Source organism: Aethalodelphis obliquidens, unplaced genomic scaffold, assembly GCF_003676395.1.
Source record: "Aethalodelphis obliquidens isolate GAN/ISIS:26980383/991018 unplaced genomic scaffold, ASM367639v1 scaffold16, whole genome shotgun sequence".
NCBI classification, from domain to species: domain Eukaryota; kingdom Metazoa; phylum Chordata; class Mammalia; order Artiodactyla; family Delphinidae; genus Aethalodelphis; species Aethalodelphis obliquidens.
Genome location: NW_020837960.1, coordinates 28802723 through 28818999, shown reverse-complemented (window position 1 = coordinate 28818999; position 16277 = coordinate 28802723). Strand labels below are relative to the sequence as shown.

General features: G+C 40.2%; 1 protein-coding gene across 10 annotated transcripts in view; it reads left to right on the top strand.

The window, feature by feature from the left end:
- The window catches only part of PAN3 (poly(A) specific ribonuclease subunit PAN3), a 117863-nt gene extending 106282 nt beyond the window's left edge, over nucleotides 1-11581 (top strand). For 6 of the 10 annotated variants that reach the window (XM_027116607.1, XM_027116601.1, XM_027116605.1 and 3 more), the window contains 3 exons: nucleotides 4900-5038; nucleotides 8635-8764; nucleotides 9690-11581. In XM_027116607.1, coding sequence (XP_026972408.1) covers nucleotides 4900-5038; nucleotides 8635-8764; nucleotides 9690-9784 — 364 coding nt within the window. In that variant the 3' untranslated portion in view covers nucleotides 9785-11581. Of the gene's footprint in view, nucleotides 1-4899; nucleotides 5039-8634 lie in introns of all 10 variants that reach the window. The other 4 variants (XM_027116603.1, XM_027116602.1, XM_027116606.1 and 1 more) reach the window with 2 other exon arrangements.
- Nucleotides 11582-16277: the final 4696 nt, after the last annotated feature.

The window sequence follows — 16277 nt, the reverse complement described above, 5'->3', positions numbered from 1 at the left end:
TGCTTAGAGTGCTGATCCTTGATTTTTCCTTCAGTGTTTAAATTTTTCTTCAATTTGTAACTCAGCTAATGACTTTGTCCTGTGGAAGATGAGGCTTTCTCTCTCACACCCCCTTCCCTTAACTAAGTACACACACATGGTACCGCTTAACCCATGAATTTTGAGATAAATCTTTATTCAGTGTTGGCATTGTTAGAACAAGGTAAATATTGTTCGTAGCTGCCTTGCATAGTAAATCATGACCGTATTTCCTTTCTTTTGTATTTTGTTTTTAGATTTTTGTTTTCCTGATGTTAATTATTGTCTTATATAGAAAACTAAAGAAGTGAAAAAATATTTACCACTAGTTCATTCCAGACTCTCTGCCAGAGTTCTAAAATACCTTTCCATATGGTCAAAAATAGGTAACCTGTCAGTTCCCTTTTTTCCCTCCCCTTAGAGAAATTGCACCTGGAGCCTCTGCCCTTTACTCTCTGGGCTCCTTGGCTTCAGGCCTGCTCACACTCTCACTTTAGAACCTGAGCTTCCCTGTGCTGTTCTCATTGTCTCTCCCTTTGTGTTGCTTGCCCTGTTTCTTGCTTTTTTCCTTGGTTTATTCTTTTGATTTACTGAAGCACAGCCTTCAGTAGCTTCCTGAGAAAGGTGAGTTTTTTGAGTCTTTGAAAGTCTGAAAATATCTTTATTCTACTTTTATACTTTATTGATAGTATGATTGGGCATATAATTCCAGATTGTCCTCAGAAAATTCTTTTTATTAATTAAATCTTTTGAATAGATTTTATATGAACCAATTTATTAAAAAGTAGAAAAGGGTTTGCAGTGAAAAATAAAAAATCTCTCTTTCATACCTGACACCCCCAGTCTCCCCAGTTCCTCCCACCAGTCTTTTATTAGTCTCTTGCACATATTTCCCGAGTTACAACTGTATATTCTTATCATCCCTCTCCCCCCACTTCTAAATATCTACAAATTGTAAACCATGTTTAGTGTTCTGTTTGTTGCTCTTCTCTCATAACAATATATTTTGGAAATCTTTCTCTTTAGATGTGTTTAGTGTATGCCTAACGCTATTCTCAATAGTTAACAAATATGACCTAACTTAATCCTCCTAACAGCCCTGTGGTGCTGGGTACTGTTAGTATTCCCTTTTAACCCAGAAGCTGAGGCATGGAGAGGTTAAAAACCTTGTTCAAGGTCACATATGAGTCAGGATTCGAATCCAGACAGAATGGTGGTCCCAGAGTCCATGCTGTTAACCACTGTGCTGTGCTTCCTCATAATTTATGGCCATGTAATAGTCCGTCCTGTAGGTACACTGTAATTTATTTCTCCAGTTCCTTATTGATGGGCATTTGAGTTGTTTTCAGCCTCTTGCTAGTATAAGCAATTCTGCAGGGACTGACCTACACATACTTAATTTAGTGTGTGCACAAATACGAGTTCGACTGTGATCGTTAGGTCAGCACCCGTTGTAATTTGTGACTGTAATGATGGCCCTTAGACGGGTTTACCAGGCACAGTGCATGAGAGTCTTTCACCAACAACACTTCTTTCAAAATTTCGATTTTTGGGGCTTCCCTGGTGGCGCAGTGGTTGAGAGTCCGCCTGCCGATGCAGGGGACATGGGTTCGTGCCCCGATCCGGGAAGATCCCACATGCCGCGGAGCGGCTGGGCCCGTGATCTATGGCCGCTGAGCCTGCGCGTCCGGAGCCTGTGCTCCGCAACGGGAGAGGCCACAGCAGTGAGAGGCCCGCGTACCGCGAAAAAAAAAAAAAAAAAAAAATTTCAATTTTTGACAGCCTGATAGATGAGAAATTAAATCTCAGTGCAGGTGTTTTTGGTATTTACTCATAATGAGCATGTTGCCTATCTTTTTGATTCATTTATATTTCCTTTTCTGTCTCTCCAGATCCTTTGCGCATTTTTGTTTTCAGTTGGATTGTCTGACATCTTGATGTACAGGAGCCAGAGAGATTTACCCTTTGTGATCATTTTCTTTGAAGTTTGTCATTTTTCTTTTGACTGCTTAATCTTTTCACATGTAGGCATTTTTATGGTAGTCTAACTGATCAAACTTCTTTTGTACTTTTGGATTTTGAGTCATAGTAAGAAAGTTAGAAGGCATTTCTACTCTAAGATTGTGAAGGGATAATCTTGTAGTTCCTTCTAGAACACTTAAGGTTTCAATTTTTTCCTGTTAAAGTTTTTTATGTATTCAGAATTTATATAGGATGTAAGGTACGAATCCAACTCCCCCCACCCCCAGACGACTACCCAGTGGTCCAGAAGCTGTTTATGGACTAGTCTAGCTTTTTCCACTGGTTTATTAAGGCAGCACCTCTTTCACACCATCATGATTGACATTTTAAAATCTAGTAGTGTTAGCTCTTTCTTATCTCCATTTTATTGTTTTTTGTTGTTTTCCTAAAACTTAAATTATCTGTATAAATTCTAGAATCAGCTTGTTTAGTTAAAAAAATTTTTTTAAACCTGATGGTATATTTATTAAGTTTATTAGTAAACTTAAGGAGCATTTGTGTTTTTAGATGTGGAGTTATCTTAACCAAGATGATGACATGTCGTCGTATTGCTGATGTGTGCTTTAGTGTTCTCCAGTGTTTCCATTGTTCTTCATATAGTTATAGCACACTAAGTTTGTTCTTAGGTATTTTTTCTTGTTGCTATTATAAATGGGAATTTCCCCCCATTCTGTCTTCGTAGACTCCTTGTTATCGTTGTATGTGAAAATGATTGATTCCTATAAATTTTGAACCTTGGTACATTAGTGTTTGGGTAGTTTCTCAGTAAATTCTTTTGGGTTTCCCAGGCATATAATTGTGTCTTCACATAATGACAGTATGTTTCCTCCCTTCTAATTTCTATACTTTTGATTTCTCTTGAGTGATTGTGTTAGCTAGTACCTCTAGTACGTAGTTAAGTAATAGTAATGATAGTTTTCTTTCAGAATTTGAAGCGTCGCTCCATTGTCTTTTCCAGACAGACTCAAAGCCATTTTCTTTCCAAATCCTTCTCCACTCTCCATGCTTTTAGGATTTTTTTTTTTTTTTAAATCACTGATGTGCAGAAATTCACAACGATGTGCTGTGGTGTGTGTGGGTTTTTGATTCATTCTGGTGAATCAACAGGTGGGCATTTTAATCTTGGGAATTTATGTCTTTGAGTTCTCGGAAGTTGTCTTATTGTTTCTTTGAAAACTTTTCTTCTCTCTTTCTGGAACTCCCATTGCTTAGCTCTTAGGCCTTTGCAATTGATTTTCTAATATTCTCTTCTATTTTCTATATTGTATCTTTTTGTTTTACTTTCTAGGCAATAATCTCAACTTAATTTTGTCTAAAATTAAAGGGTTTTTTCCTAATCCTTTGAATTTTTGAATTTCTGCTATCATTTTTAAAATTTTCAACAACTTTCTGCTCTCTGCTTTCTAAATGTTTCTGTCTTATAGCATTTAATTCCTTTTCTCTGAGACTGTCAATTATAGATTTTTAGTGAGTGGGTTTTTTAAATTTATTTAACTTTTATTCTGTTCCCTGCAATATCTCATAGAAAAAAGAACAGTTTGCTTTGTTTTCTTTTATTCTGCAAAGGATTTCTGATCCTTGGCTGTTCATTCATATTGAAAATGACATCCTTAAAAGCTGGGGGAAGTTCCTTGTGGAGGCAGGGATTATATAATAGACTGTGTGATAAAGCAGCGTGATGTTGTTACGTATGGTTTTTGTTTGTTGTTGGTAGACTTCCAAATGTCAGTATTTCCCTTGGGTAGGTCAGCTTCTGCAGAAAAGAATCTCCCACCTTCCGTTTGTTGTATGAACCCAGATACATGACTGTGGTGGGCTTACCCCTCCTTGTTCTCAGAATGCAGATCTAATTTTTAAATGTGATCTAAGGCTGCATGGTCTGACCTCTCCCTTTTTATCCTTGCTTCAAATGTGTTTCTTTCCTTTTACTGTCCTCCTCGCCTCTAGTGCTGTCTTTGCCTGGCTTTTCACCCCTCCTTGTCCTTACTCTGTACCCCTCCAGTTCTGCTCCCTCTCTTCTCTTCTCTTGTCTCCCCCAACCCCATCCAGCTACACTGACCTTTCCTAAGTTTCTTAAGTGCTCCTTGCTCTGTCCTTTGCAAAACCTCATACCTCTGACTAAAGGGCACTCTTCCTTTGGGAAGAGCATCCACTCCTTCCCTAGAAAGCCTTCCTTGCTTTCCCAGGTGAATTCATGTTTCTGTTCTATACCATATCCCTTCTTCTTAATAGCATTCTCTAAATAAGCAATTACTATTTGAATGTCTGTTTTCCCCACTAGCCTGTAAGTTCCATGGGTCACTGAAAACTTAGCAGTGATCATCTGGTCAGTTTTCCAGTTCTTAGCAGCTCACTTTCACATCATCACATGATGGTAGGAAACCAGAATCTACCCCCTTTTTGCTCCGTAAGCATTTCCCTGTTTTATGCTCCCAGTAAAGCAGAACACCTGTCTGACCACCTCTCTCTATCGTATGACCTAAGGGTGGAGGAGGAAAAGGATAATCTCTTTCAACCTATTTCTAAAGATATCTGAAGACATTTGCTTTCTTCCCCATTTTATCTAACGGTAGGGCCCTAAAGAAGGAAGTGATTATAAAATAGGAGTGTGTAAGGGGGGTGATTGCCTTGAGAAGTGGCAGGTGGTATTCATATACTTTCATGTTCAGTGAGATTAGTTTTTAAAAACCGATGGGCAATCTGGACATAAAATTTGATTAAAAAAACTACCCACAAACCCTACTTTCTGATTTATTGTAGAAAACAATAAAATTCAACTAGTTTTGAGTCTGAAGTATAAACATATAGCCCTGTGGTATACAGCATGAGTTACTGAGGTGAAATATTACCTTCCCCCAGGTTTCAGAAGGATCCTACCTGGTCGGAGACTGGAGACCGTTATCTGTTGAAACTCTTTAGGGATCATCTTTTTCATCAGGTGACAGAAGCGGGCGCTCCTTGGATTGACCTCAGTCATATCATTTCTTGTCTTAACAAGGTAATTTGTATCTGGGCTTCTAAGATCACAGTGCTGTTATCTACAATTTATAGAGCTGCATCTCCTACAAATACTAAGAGACTTAAGAAATTAAGATGTAGTCTGCTATGGTATACAAGACATTTTATTAATAATTATTAGGTGTACCTACTTAATAACAATTTGTAGAATGGGAGGGTTTTTTTTTTAGATGTTGGGGGTAGGAGTTTATTAATTTATTTATTTTTGCTGTGTTGGGTCTTCGTTTCTGTGCGCGGGCTTTCTCCAGTTGCGGCAAGTGGGGGCCACTCTTCATCGCGGTGCGCGGGCCTCTCACTATCACGGCCTCTTGTTGCGGAGCACGGGCTCCAGACGCGCAGGCTCAGTAGTTGTGGCTCACGGGCCTAGTTGCTCTGCGACATGTGGGATCCTCCCAGACCAGGGCTCGAACCCGTGTCCCCTGCATTGGCAGGCGGATTCTTAACCACTGCGCCACCAGGGAAGCCCCAGGGAGGATTTTTTTTAACGCCTACATGAATAATTTAAGAATTCTTCATTGTGGCTCCTGCTGTGATAAAATGTCACAGAAGGACTGCCTCCCACACCCCCGCCCCACTCTCTTTTATTTACCAAGTGTAGTTTGTTATAACAAACAAAGCAGTATTTTGTGTTTGAATATTTTTTAGAAGTTGAATTCCTTTCTTCTCAGTCATTGTGAGTCCTGCATGTCCTTAGTTCATGTGCTCTCAGCTGTGGGTGTTAATCAAGTGTTAATAATAGTGAAAACGCAGTACTGGGCATATCACTAGACCCAGCTGTGATAAATGGAGAATTAGAAGTAATTAGATGAAGTAAGCAGGTAGAGATGTATCATAATTTTGAGAGGTGAGCTTTGTGTTTTTGAAAGGGCCAGGAGAGGTGCGATTTATGGAGGGAGGGAGGAGTGCATTTTCCTTACGAATTACTTGGAATTACAGAGAGAATGGTCTCCAGAAGTATATCCTAGCCTTTGTGTGTAGGTTTATATCTAAATCCGGGGTTGGCAGACTGGCCTGTGAGCCAAATCCTTGTGCCTGTTTTTGTACAGCCTACAAGCTAAGAATAGTTTTTACATTTTTAAAGGATCGTAAAAACAAAACCAGCTAAGAAGAGTATGAGACAGAGGCTTGTGTTGATATATGGCCCTGAAATTTAGAACACTTACTATCTGGCCCTTTATAGAAAACTTTTGCTGACCCCTGGTCTAAACTGTCCCTAAATTACAAGGACTGGAGGAGAAAATACCTACGGTGGCACATGATTTAGAGCTGTTGGCGTACAGTGTGCTAACCCTTCAGGTAAAACACGGTGGTGTTTTATTTTTAAGCACTACTTTGCCGTGTTTGAATCTCCTTAAAACTCTGTAATTTAGAGAGTATTGTCAATAAGACAGAACAAGACTATGTTATCATTGAGCTAACCTGGTACAATTTGTATATTCATTTGCCCTTTTCCCTTAAGGGGAAAACATTTTTCGTAAGAGCAACGAGTGGAGAATAATTCTACCAGATTTTAGAAAACAGTATCCATAGTATCAAAGCACCAGTAATTAAAAATATGTAGAACTAGAATAAACACTGACAGGTGGATCCTGTGGAAATAAGCCATGGACAGACATCTTAAATGAAGATTATTTAATGAATATTAGGATAACTGAAAATTCTAAGAAAATTCTGTTTCATTTCATAAAATAGGAGTAAATAAAATTTATCCCAAATCTGAATATGTGACAATTTTTTAAGTTTGGAAAGCGTATAATAAATTAAGAGAGATGGATGGCCATGTTGATGATATAAAAATTAAATTTTTGGGCTTCCCTGGTGGCGCAATGGTTTGGAGTCCGCCTGCCGATGCAGGGCACGCGGGTTCGTGCCCCGGTCCGGGAAGATCCCACGTGCTGCGGAGCGGCTGGGCCCGTGAGCCATGGCCGCTGGGCCTGCACGTCCGGAGCCTGTGCTCCGCAACGGGAGAGGCCGCAGCGGTGAGAGGCCCGCGTACTGCAAAAAGAAAAAAGAAAAAAAAAATTAAATTTTTACATAGATTATTTTGGTGGAAATGATGACAGAAATTAGATGGTAAAATGATTTGAAAGGTTTTGCCTTCAGAATTAGTTTTAAACGTATTTTAATGAATTATTGAAAAAAGAAGGAAATATGTACATTGAAAACTAACAAAAGTAAAGTGAAAATCCTAACGAAAAGTTATTAGATGGACTCAGGATTCATACTTATGTTTTATAAAGACCTCATTAAAATATTATTGCCAAATCCTGATAGATAAGGATTTGATAAAGATTATATACCGGCATTCACACAGGTGGAAATAACAAAAGTAAATGTATGAAAACATTTGGTAACATTAATGAAAAATGTAAATTAAAATAGCGAGGCACTCACTTGATATGGAGTTACTGGTAAACTGGTACAACTCATAAATCCGTGGTGGTCTGTGTCCATTGGGAAGCAATTTGGCTGTATGTATTAAGCTATAAAATTACCCATACTTGTTGATTCAGTATTTATACTTTTAAGTGTTTCTCCTAGAGAAGTAATTCTATAGAAGAAAAAAATTAGCCAAATATGTTCATTGCACTGTAGTTCACGATACCAAGGAGTTGGAAGATATTGGGGGAATAATTGAATTATGGAGTATCAACTGGATGGAATATAATATACACAAATGTTAAACGTGACAGATAGATGAATTGGGAGATTAGGATTGACATATTCACACTACCATGCGTAAAATAGATAGCTAATGAGAGCCTGCTGCATAGCACAGGGAGCTCAGCTCAGCGCTGAGACGACCTAGAGGGGTGGGAGGGGGGTCCAAAAGGGAGGGGATATGGGGATATATGTATACATAAAGCTGATTCACTTTGTTGTACAGCAGAAACTAACACAACATTGTAAAGCAACTATACGCCAATAAAAATAAAAATAATAAAGTTTTAAAATAAGATAGGCAGCAACATAGGGCAATGTTTCTTTAATTTTTTAAAAAATGACTTTTGCATGTGTTTTATTTATTTTTTGGCCACGCCACGCTGCATGTGGGATCTTAATACCCCACCCAGGGGTCGAACCCACGCCCCCTGCAGTGGGAGTGCAGAGTCTTAACCACTGGACCACCAGGGAAGCCCCTAGGGCAATGTTCTGTGTCGAGCGGGGGCTTCTCATTGCGGTGGCTTCTCTTGTAGCGGAGCACGGGCTCCAGGCGCACGGGCTTCGGTAGTTGTGGCTCGCGGGCTCTAGGCGTGCAGGCTCAGTAGTTGTGGTGCACGGACTTAGTTGCTCTGCGGCACGTGGGATCTTCCCGGACCAGGGCTGGAACCCGTGTCCCCTGCACTGGCAGGCGGATTCTCATCCACTGTGCCACCAGGGAAGCCCCTAGGACAGTGTTTTTTAAAAACGCATCTGAGTTGAAAAGTGTGTGCATAGTGATTAGTGATGTAAAATATTTATGGATATCTAGAGGGGAATGTGACAACATTTTAAAAAATATTTCATATATCACTGTTGCAAGTGTTGTCCTAAAATAGGCTTGGACTTCATATGTTGTGTTTCTGTCTGTTTCAGTTAGATGCTGGCGTGCCAGAAAAAATAAGCCTCATTTCCAGAGATGAGAAGAGTGTACTTGTGGTGACTTACAGTGACTTAAAGCGATGCTTTGAAAATACTTTTCAAGAACTGATTGCAGCTGCAAATGGTCAGTTGTAGTATTTGCTTAAAAAAAAAAAACAGGCGGGATATGGCCGAGGAGCTTATTAACCAATAGCAAATTGCACTACAGCTGAACTGTTCTCATCATCTCATTTCGCGTTTGGGAAACAAGCAGAAGATGAGCAGAGCTGCTTGCACTTGGGTCAGGTGCGCTGTTACTTGAAAGGAAGAATGTTTCACTTATCCTTGAGCTGTGGCTGCCGGTGGGCCACACCTGTGAAGAGTTTATTTTAGATTAAGGAGCACCGTTAGGGGAATGATGTTCCAGCTTTTGTTTTTTCCACTTGCATATGCACTAATTTTAATTTTTTAAAGACTTTTTTCTGATCTTTGAACTTTTGCCACATTGTATACTTATTAAGGGAAACGATTTGCAAGGAGGTTTTTGGGAAACAATGCTGGGCAGCATTTTTGTCACTGAGGGTTGCAGAATTTGCTCTTTTGGGGATGGGTTGCCCTGAATAACATAAGGGACCAGGTAAATGATTTCATGGAAGTACCGTATAGTGCATAATTCTTGTAAGAGTATTGTATGCAAGCTCTGTATGCCACCCACTGTTAGTTCAGCTTGAGATTTTTTTGTGTGTGTTTTTTGTTTTGTTTTTAAGAACACACAAAAATTTCAGTGACTTGTTGGGTGTGAATTCCCCTATTAGTTGATTTAAGTCCTTTCTGAATGAGGGTTAGACAAACAGGAACTGAAGGAGCACACAGAGCTCTTTGCTCCAAATTCAACCAGAGCCTTTTTTTAAAAAGGCGTTTCCCTGCTAATCAGATACATTTACATTTATGCCATTTTTTAACAGAAAAAAATTAAGAAATTGTGTTAAAGGCCTGAAGTTCAGGAGTATATTGCTTTAGGTTTTTCCCAGTTTGCTTTTTTGTATAAAGTTCTGTTCTTTGAACCACAGCTTTATTATGGTACTTTACACTGGATACAGATACAGAGACACTGTTCAGAAGACGAACTAAACACAGCGGTGGTCTGGCATCAGGAGCTTTCTGAAGTTTTACAGCCTGAATCTGGAGGGAAAACAATCTGCTGTGCCTTTGCAGTCACTGCTTAGCCCAAAGTAATAGTGCTTTTGATAATAACTATGTGGGATATTCCTGAATAAGTCAGTCTCAAAAGTCTGGAATTTTCCTCCTCTTAACTTTCTTAACATTTGGACGTGCAGTTGTCGCCAAACTTGGGTATTCATGGAATTTCTAGTTAATGAAATACCTATACTTTGATACTGAAGACTGCCAAATACATAGGAATTTTCTTTCATAAAAAACAGTAATGAAGACTCTATCTCCTTTCCCAGCACTGAATGTCTTGCTAGCACTGGGTGCTCACCATGCAACTATGAAGAAAATGTGGAAACTCAGAAGGTCAGGAAAGACTTCCGAGCACTTGCAACTGATGTCACAGTCTTCAATTTTAATAACTATACATATTTGTAGTTTTCAGAGAAGTTTTTAATATTTCTCTGTCCACTTTTTATAAGCTTTAAAATGATTTTCTCTGCCTTGAGATTTGCATCAAGAAAAAGCACCTCTTCACCCAAAATCTTTGAAGACTAGAGACACGCTTTACATGTTTTAACAAGTGTGTTTGAGTCCACGTCTGGTAGCATCAGTTGTTGAGTTAAAAAGAAAATCAGTTATTGCATTTGATCAGGATGGATTTTAAAAGAACATAATGCTCAATATTCAAAGGATAATTAACATTTGCCACCATAATGTTCTTTTTTTATGTAAAAGGAACAGGAACTTGGAGACATTAACATGCAAAAGTCTTTTATCATTATTAGCTCATGTATTTGACAAAGAGCAGCTGTCTTTTTATATGTTTTTTGACAAATCATATTGTAATTCTTTTGTACAAAAAAGAACTACTTGTATTCTAGAAGAAATATGAAATGCTTAATTTATAAGCGGGCTGGAGATTTTTTCCAATATTGTTTTCTTTGAAAATGAAAGGGGATCATCTATTTTAGTTTCAGGGTCTGGGAACTTTTTGAAAATTTAATTTGTGGACCAATGTTTTGCAAAAGCTAAGGAAGGGCAGGGGTAAAATAGGGCTTGATTTTCTCATTCTGTGTAGACCAGCAAACTTCCCTCTGCGAGGCCGGTTCAAATCACAACCCCAAGAGTGTTTGCATCATAAATGCTAGCTTGCTTCAGCCCCTAGTAACCTCAGGACTTGGTTTGAATAAAAAGGTAGACAGCTGATATGTTTTCATGAGTAAATATTGTCAGCCAGAAAACAGTTGGTGTCAGGTAATACGTTATTTTTTTTAAGCTTTGTTTTATATTTATTTTTCATTTAGTTTTTATTGGGAATGGTTTTCAATAGAACTCTTAGTTCTGCTTAGGTGTTTTTTGGGGGAGCCCTCTTTTCCATAGTGTAATTCCATTTAACAGGTTGTCTAAAAGTTAGTCTTTTTAATTCATAGGAAGATTTTAATATCTGAAAGTACTCAAATTAAGGATATAAACTTGCACACCTTCCTGTTACGACAGATACAAGCACAGAACGGACAACCCTTGAAATCATGTAACGTTGGTCATTTCAGTTTTTTGTTACCTATTTTAAAATCTGTTAATGTATTTACTTCATTGTAAATATTTTTGAGGGTACCTTTGTATTTTGCTTTTGACCTTGGTTCTGTAATTTGGATGTCAACAACTTCCCTGAAAAGCACCAGTATGTTAAGTTCTAATGTCATGATCCCAATATGGGTTATTCATCTTTAATCCTGTTTTCAGTCTCTACGTGTACAGCAGTATTTTTAATAAAGAATTACAGAGAGAAGATGGTCCTTTTTTTTTTTTTTTTTTTTTTTGCTGCCAGTTCATTTAACAAGATGATGTTTGTTTTATGATTGGTACTTAAAAGGCCAAACGTTTCATATGTGTTTTGGAGGAATTTTTGGTCTTTGGATAAAATGGTGGCAGATTTATTTGTTAATTTACCAAATATCTGTTAAATGCCTAACTTGGATCTGTTCTAGGCACCAAAAATGCAGATAAGTATTTTAAGTACTTGTTCTTTACAAAATGTGTAGTTACACCCAAACATTTCTAAACAGTACATGGCATACCGTGTAGTTTAGGAGAGAGGACCTGCTTACATGAAAGGAATGACATCTGCTAGTCTTTGATTCAGATGCGGTTAATTTACTATATAGGTGAAGGTTCCTCTCCCCCCACCCCCCGAGAAACATCATTCCGAATAGAAGGGTAGAGAAGGAAAATATGACAAAATGGTAATATTTGTTGAAACTAGGTACTCATTCATTAAATATAGGCGTACCTCAGACATTGTGGGTTCAGTTCCAGACCACTGCAGTAAAGTGAGTCACATGAAGTTTTTGGTTTCCCGGTGCGTACAAAAGTTATGTTTACACTGTACTGCAGTCTGTTAGGCGTGCAACAGCATTATGTCTAAAAAAAATGTATATACCTTAATTTAAAAGTACTGCCATCATGTGAGCCTTCAGCAAGTTGTAATCTTGCAATAGTAACATCAGAGGTTCCTGATCACTCTAACAAATATAGTAATAATGAAAAAGTTTGAAATACTAAGAGAATTGCCAAAACGTGACACAGAGCCCTGAAGTGGGTGAGCAGTTGCTGTTGGAAAAACGGTGCCTTTAGACCTTCCTCGATGCAGGGATGCCGCAGACCTTCAGTCTGTAGAAAAAGCAGCATCTGTGAGGTCTGCCTGTATTTATTGAATGCCTGTTATATGTCAGGCATTGTTCTAGGAACCAACAGCACTCTGACCACAACAGACAAATATTTCTGCTCTTAGAGAGCTTTCATCCTATCAGGGAAAAGGAGTATATAGTAGTTAAGAGGTAATAATGGTTATGGAAAGAAAATAAAGTAGGGTAAAGGGCGTGGATAGGGTTGCCAGATTTAGCAAATTAAAATAGACAACACAAAATTGAATTTGAATTTCAGATAAACAGTGGATAATTTTTTTTTTAGCATGAGTGCGTCTCAAGTATTGCATGGGACACAGGATCATTGGTTTATCTGAAATTCAGATTTAATTAGCCATCCTGTGTTTCATCTTGCAACTCTAGGTGTGGGGAGTTTGGTGGTGATGGTAGAATTTCAGATGGGACGATCTGGGTAAGTAGGTCTCCCTGAGAAGGTTGTGTTTGAGCAAAGACTTGAAGAGAAGGAGCCAGGCATTGCAGATGTCTGAGGGAAAAGAATTCCAGGCCGGGGAACGTGCCGGGAGCGTCTGAGGCAGGGCAAGTAGGCTCCCATGGCCAGAGCAGAATCGGCAGGAAACTTTGGCGTTTACTCCTGCAGGGGAAGCTTCGAGGAGGATTGTGAGCAGGGATAGCATGGCACAGCATTTGAAAGGATCACTCGGGCTGCTAGTTAGGGGGTTTGGGGCGGGGTGACGGGGAGATAGCTGTAGAGGCAGTGGGAAGCAACTGGATTCTGAATACATTTTAAAGGTAGGGCCAAGAACATGTCCTGATTTATGATTTCTAGGACGTGGAGTAAGAAAGAAGAGAGGAATCAAAATGACTGAAGATTCTGGCCCACTACTGACAGGATGGAGGATTCTACTGAATTGAAAGAGATGGTTGTAGGAAGAAAGGGGTTTTTGGAGGGAGGAAGGGAGGAAGGGAGGGGGTTGGCACGAGGAAGACGGGGAAGTGAGGAAAGACAGTTGGGAATTTGGTTTGGGGCCTGTTAAGTTTAAGATGTTTAGTACACGTTTGTGCTGGTTTTTTATTGTTCAGTGACGACGGACCGTAAACTTCAGTGGCATAAAACAACCCCCATTTTACTCTCGTGGATTCTGTGGGTCAGGAATTAGGACAGGGCACAGCAGGGACGGCTTAGCTCTACCCATTATGTTGGACCTCAGCAGGGAAAACTCCAGTGCCAGGAGGGTGGGGGCTGCAGTCATCCGACCTGGCACCTGAACTGAAGGTCATGAACTGGACTCAGCTGGGGCCGGTCAATGGAGGTACCAACCCGTGGCCTCTCCGTGAGGCGTAGGCTTCTCCAGCTCTGGCGACTGCGTCTCTGGTGGGACCGGTTGGAGAATGAGTGGCCTCGGGTGGAGGCTGCATGATCTTTTCTGGCCTGGCCTCGGACTCATGCACGGTCACTTCTGGTACATTCTGTTGCTGACGAGTCACAAAGCCCGCTCTGATTCCAGGGGAGAGGAATTGGATGGGGAAGTGACAAGGACACTGCCAGAGCTCATGTGGGATGGGAGGTATTGGTGCAGCGAGTTTTTGGAAAATACAGTCTGCTCCAGCATCAGGAGATGTTGGTTTAGCACTCACATAAGAGTTCGGAGGTTAGGGGGAGAGATCTGGCCTGTACATGTAGTTTGCAAGTCATTATCATATAGATGTCATTTCAAGCTTTGAGGTTGATTGAGAGCATGAAGAGAGTTAGTATAGACTGAGAAGTGGAAAGGTCCAGGGGCAGAGCCCTGGGGTTCCTGGAACACTGTTCAAGGATCAGAGAAAAGAAAACCAGTATGAGGCAGAAATGACCAGTGAGGTGGGAAGAAAAATCTGTGATGTCCTAGAATCAAGGTGTTTCCAGGAATAAGGGTCAAGGTGTTAAGACTGAGACTGAAAATGGCCACTGAGTTTAGCGACGTGGCATCATGGATAAGCTCCCCATGGAGCAGCTCCTTCTCAGTGAGTGGGAGAGAAAGCTCAGCTTGAGTGGGAGGAGAGGAGCCAGAAACAAAGAGTAGTATAACCAGCTCTTTCAAGGAACTTTGCCGTGAAGAGGAAAAGAGAAATGGGGTGGTAGCTGGAGGGGAAAGCAGGGATGGAGGGTTTTGGGTTTTGCCAGATGGGAGAGGTAATAGCATGTTCGTATGATCCAGTGGAAAAGGGAAGATGGGCAGGGGTGAGGGGTGGTGAGTTGCTGGAGCAACGGCCTTGAGTCGAGGAGAGGGAGGGGCTGCGTGTACCCCGGGTGTTCTGAGTCGGGAGGGCAGAGTGTCCGTGGTAGGTGGGCAGATGTGATGGTGGGATTTTGAAGTTCTCTTGACTCCTTCCGTTGTCCCATCGATGTGAAGGGTATACTGATAGTGCCTATCACATTGGGTTGCTTTGAAAATTAAATGAGTTTATTTCTCTAAACCACTTGGAATAAATAGTTCCTGGCACATAAAATTCAGTTGCTATGTTTGAGTCTAAGCCCTTAGTCTTTTTAAAATGGGTTTTTCCTCTGTGAAGAGTTGTGGTGATCAATCAGGTGTTTTTCATTTTAATAATCCTTTATTGAAGAGCAAACACACGTGCGTTTGCACGTAAGGGTACAGCTCAGTGAATGATCATGACGTGAACGTACCTATTTCCCACACCCAGATCAAGAAATAGAACATTAGTGGCATCTAGTGGGTTTGGGGGGTTACTTTGTTTTGTTTTTTTCCTCTTAAATGTCTTTAGTTCAAAAAACAGAAGGCTAGTCATTCCTGTGTTGGGATCCAAGATATTTCTGAAATATTTCCTGGCCTGTGAAATCCGTAAGTCTGGTAATACGTTTAACACTGAGGAGTCCAATAAACCTTACTGGGCTATCCTGCTGCTGGACAAAAGAAAAAATTCCGTTCCCAAATGTACAATAAGTTTCTAGAGTCATGAGAAAACTTCTAAACGATGACGTGACCCCAATTCCTTGAACATTCTTCAAATCCTTTGCCTAAATTAGTGACTTTTGTGTTAAGAAAACCAGTAACATTTTTAAAGGATTTCAGATTCTCGAAGATAAAATGCTTTTTGCCCTCTTCAGCTAATAACCACAAATTTATTGAGATTAGTCATTTATCCCTTGTTCTCGCCTTGTCCCAAAGAAAGCAGGCCTGTTTTCCCTGGAAGTGTTTCTCCAATCTGGTTTGCTTATGATGTTATTAGGAAGGTGATGGTATGACCGCTTTCTAAGACAATGTGTTGGTCACTTATTCTATGTCTATTAGTGATTACCTCAATGGTTCCTCTTTCTAGGATGTGATCCACAAAACAAAATTGAAGAATACGTAGCTAGTGTCCTTTTCTTAGGGAAGCTCTTGTGTCACTGCCTAGTTATTTCGTATGGTTCCCAGCACACAACCTCTAATACACAAATATACACCCACGCGCGTGTGTACACACACACGTTCTGTGATTATGGTAATGTTAGTGTTTGGGAAAGCCTGCCTCTTTTTTAATTGAGGGGACTTTGGTCTGCAGCCAGCACTCGCACTCAGTCTGTACACTCTACTTGTGATCGTATTCATTTTATATTTTGATGCTGATTTACTGTTCGCAGTGTCTCAGTCGTTGAGAGCAGCCGCTCTGTGGACTGGTAGAAGCTCTGTGCCCCGTCTTTAGTGGAGCTTGGTTTCTGTTTCTTGTGCCGGATTAGTAATTGGTATTTCACGAGCTCACCCAGAACACCTGTCCACTCCCCCGCCCAGGGAAACCAAGACCCCTTTTTTCATTTATACGCAAAATGGAACATATATG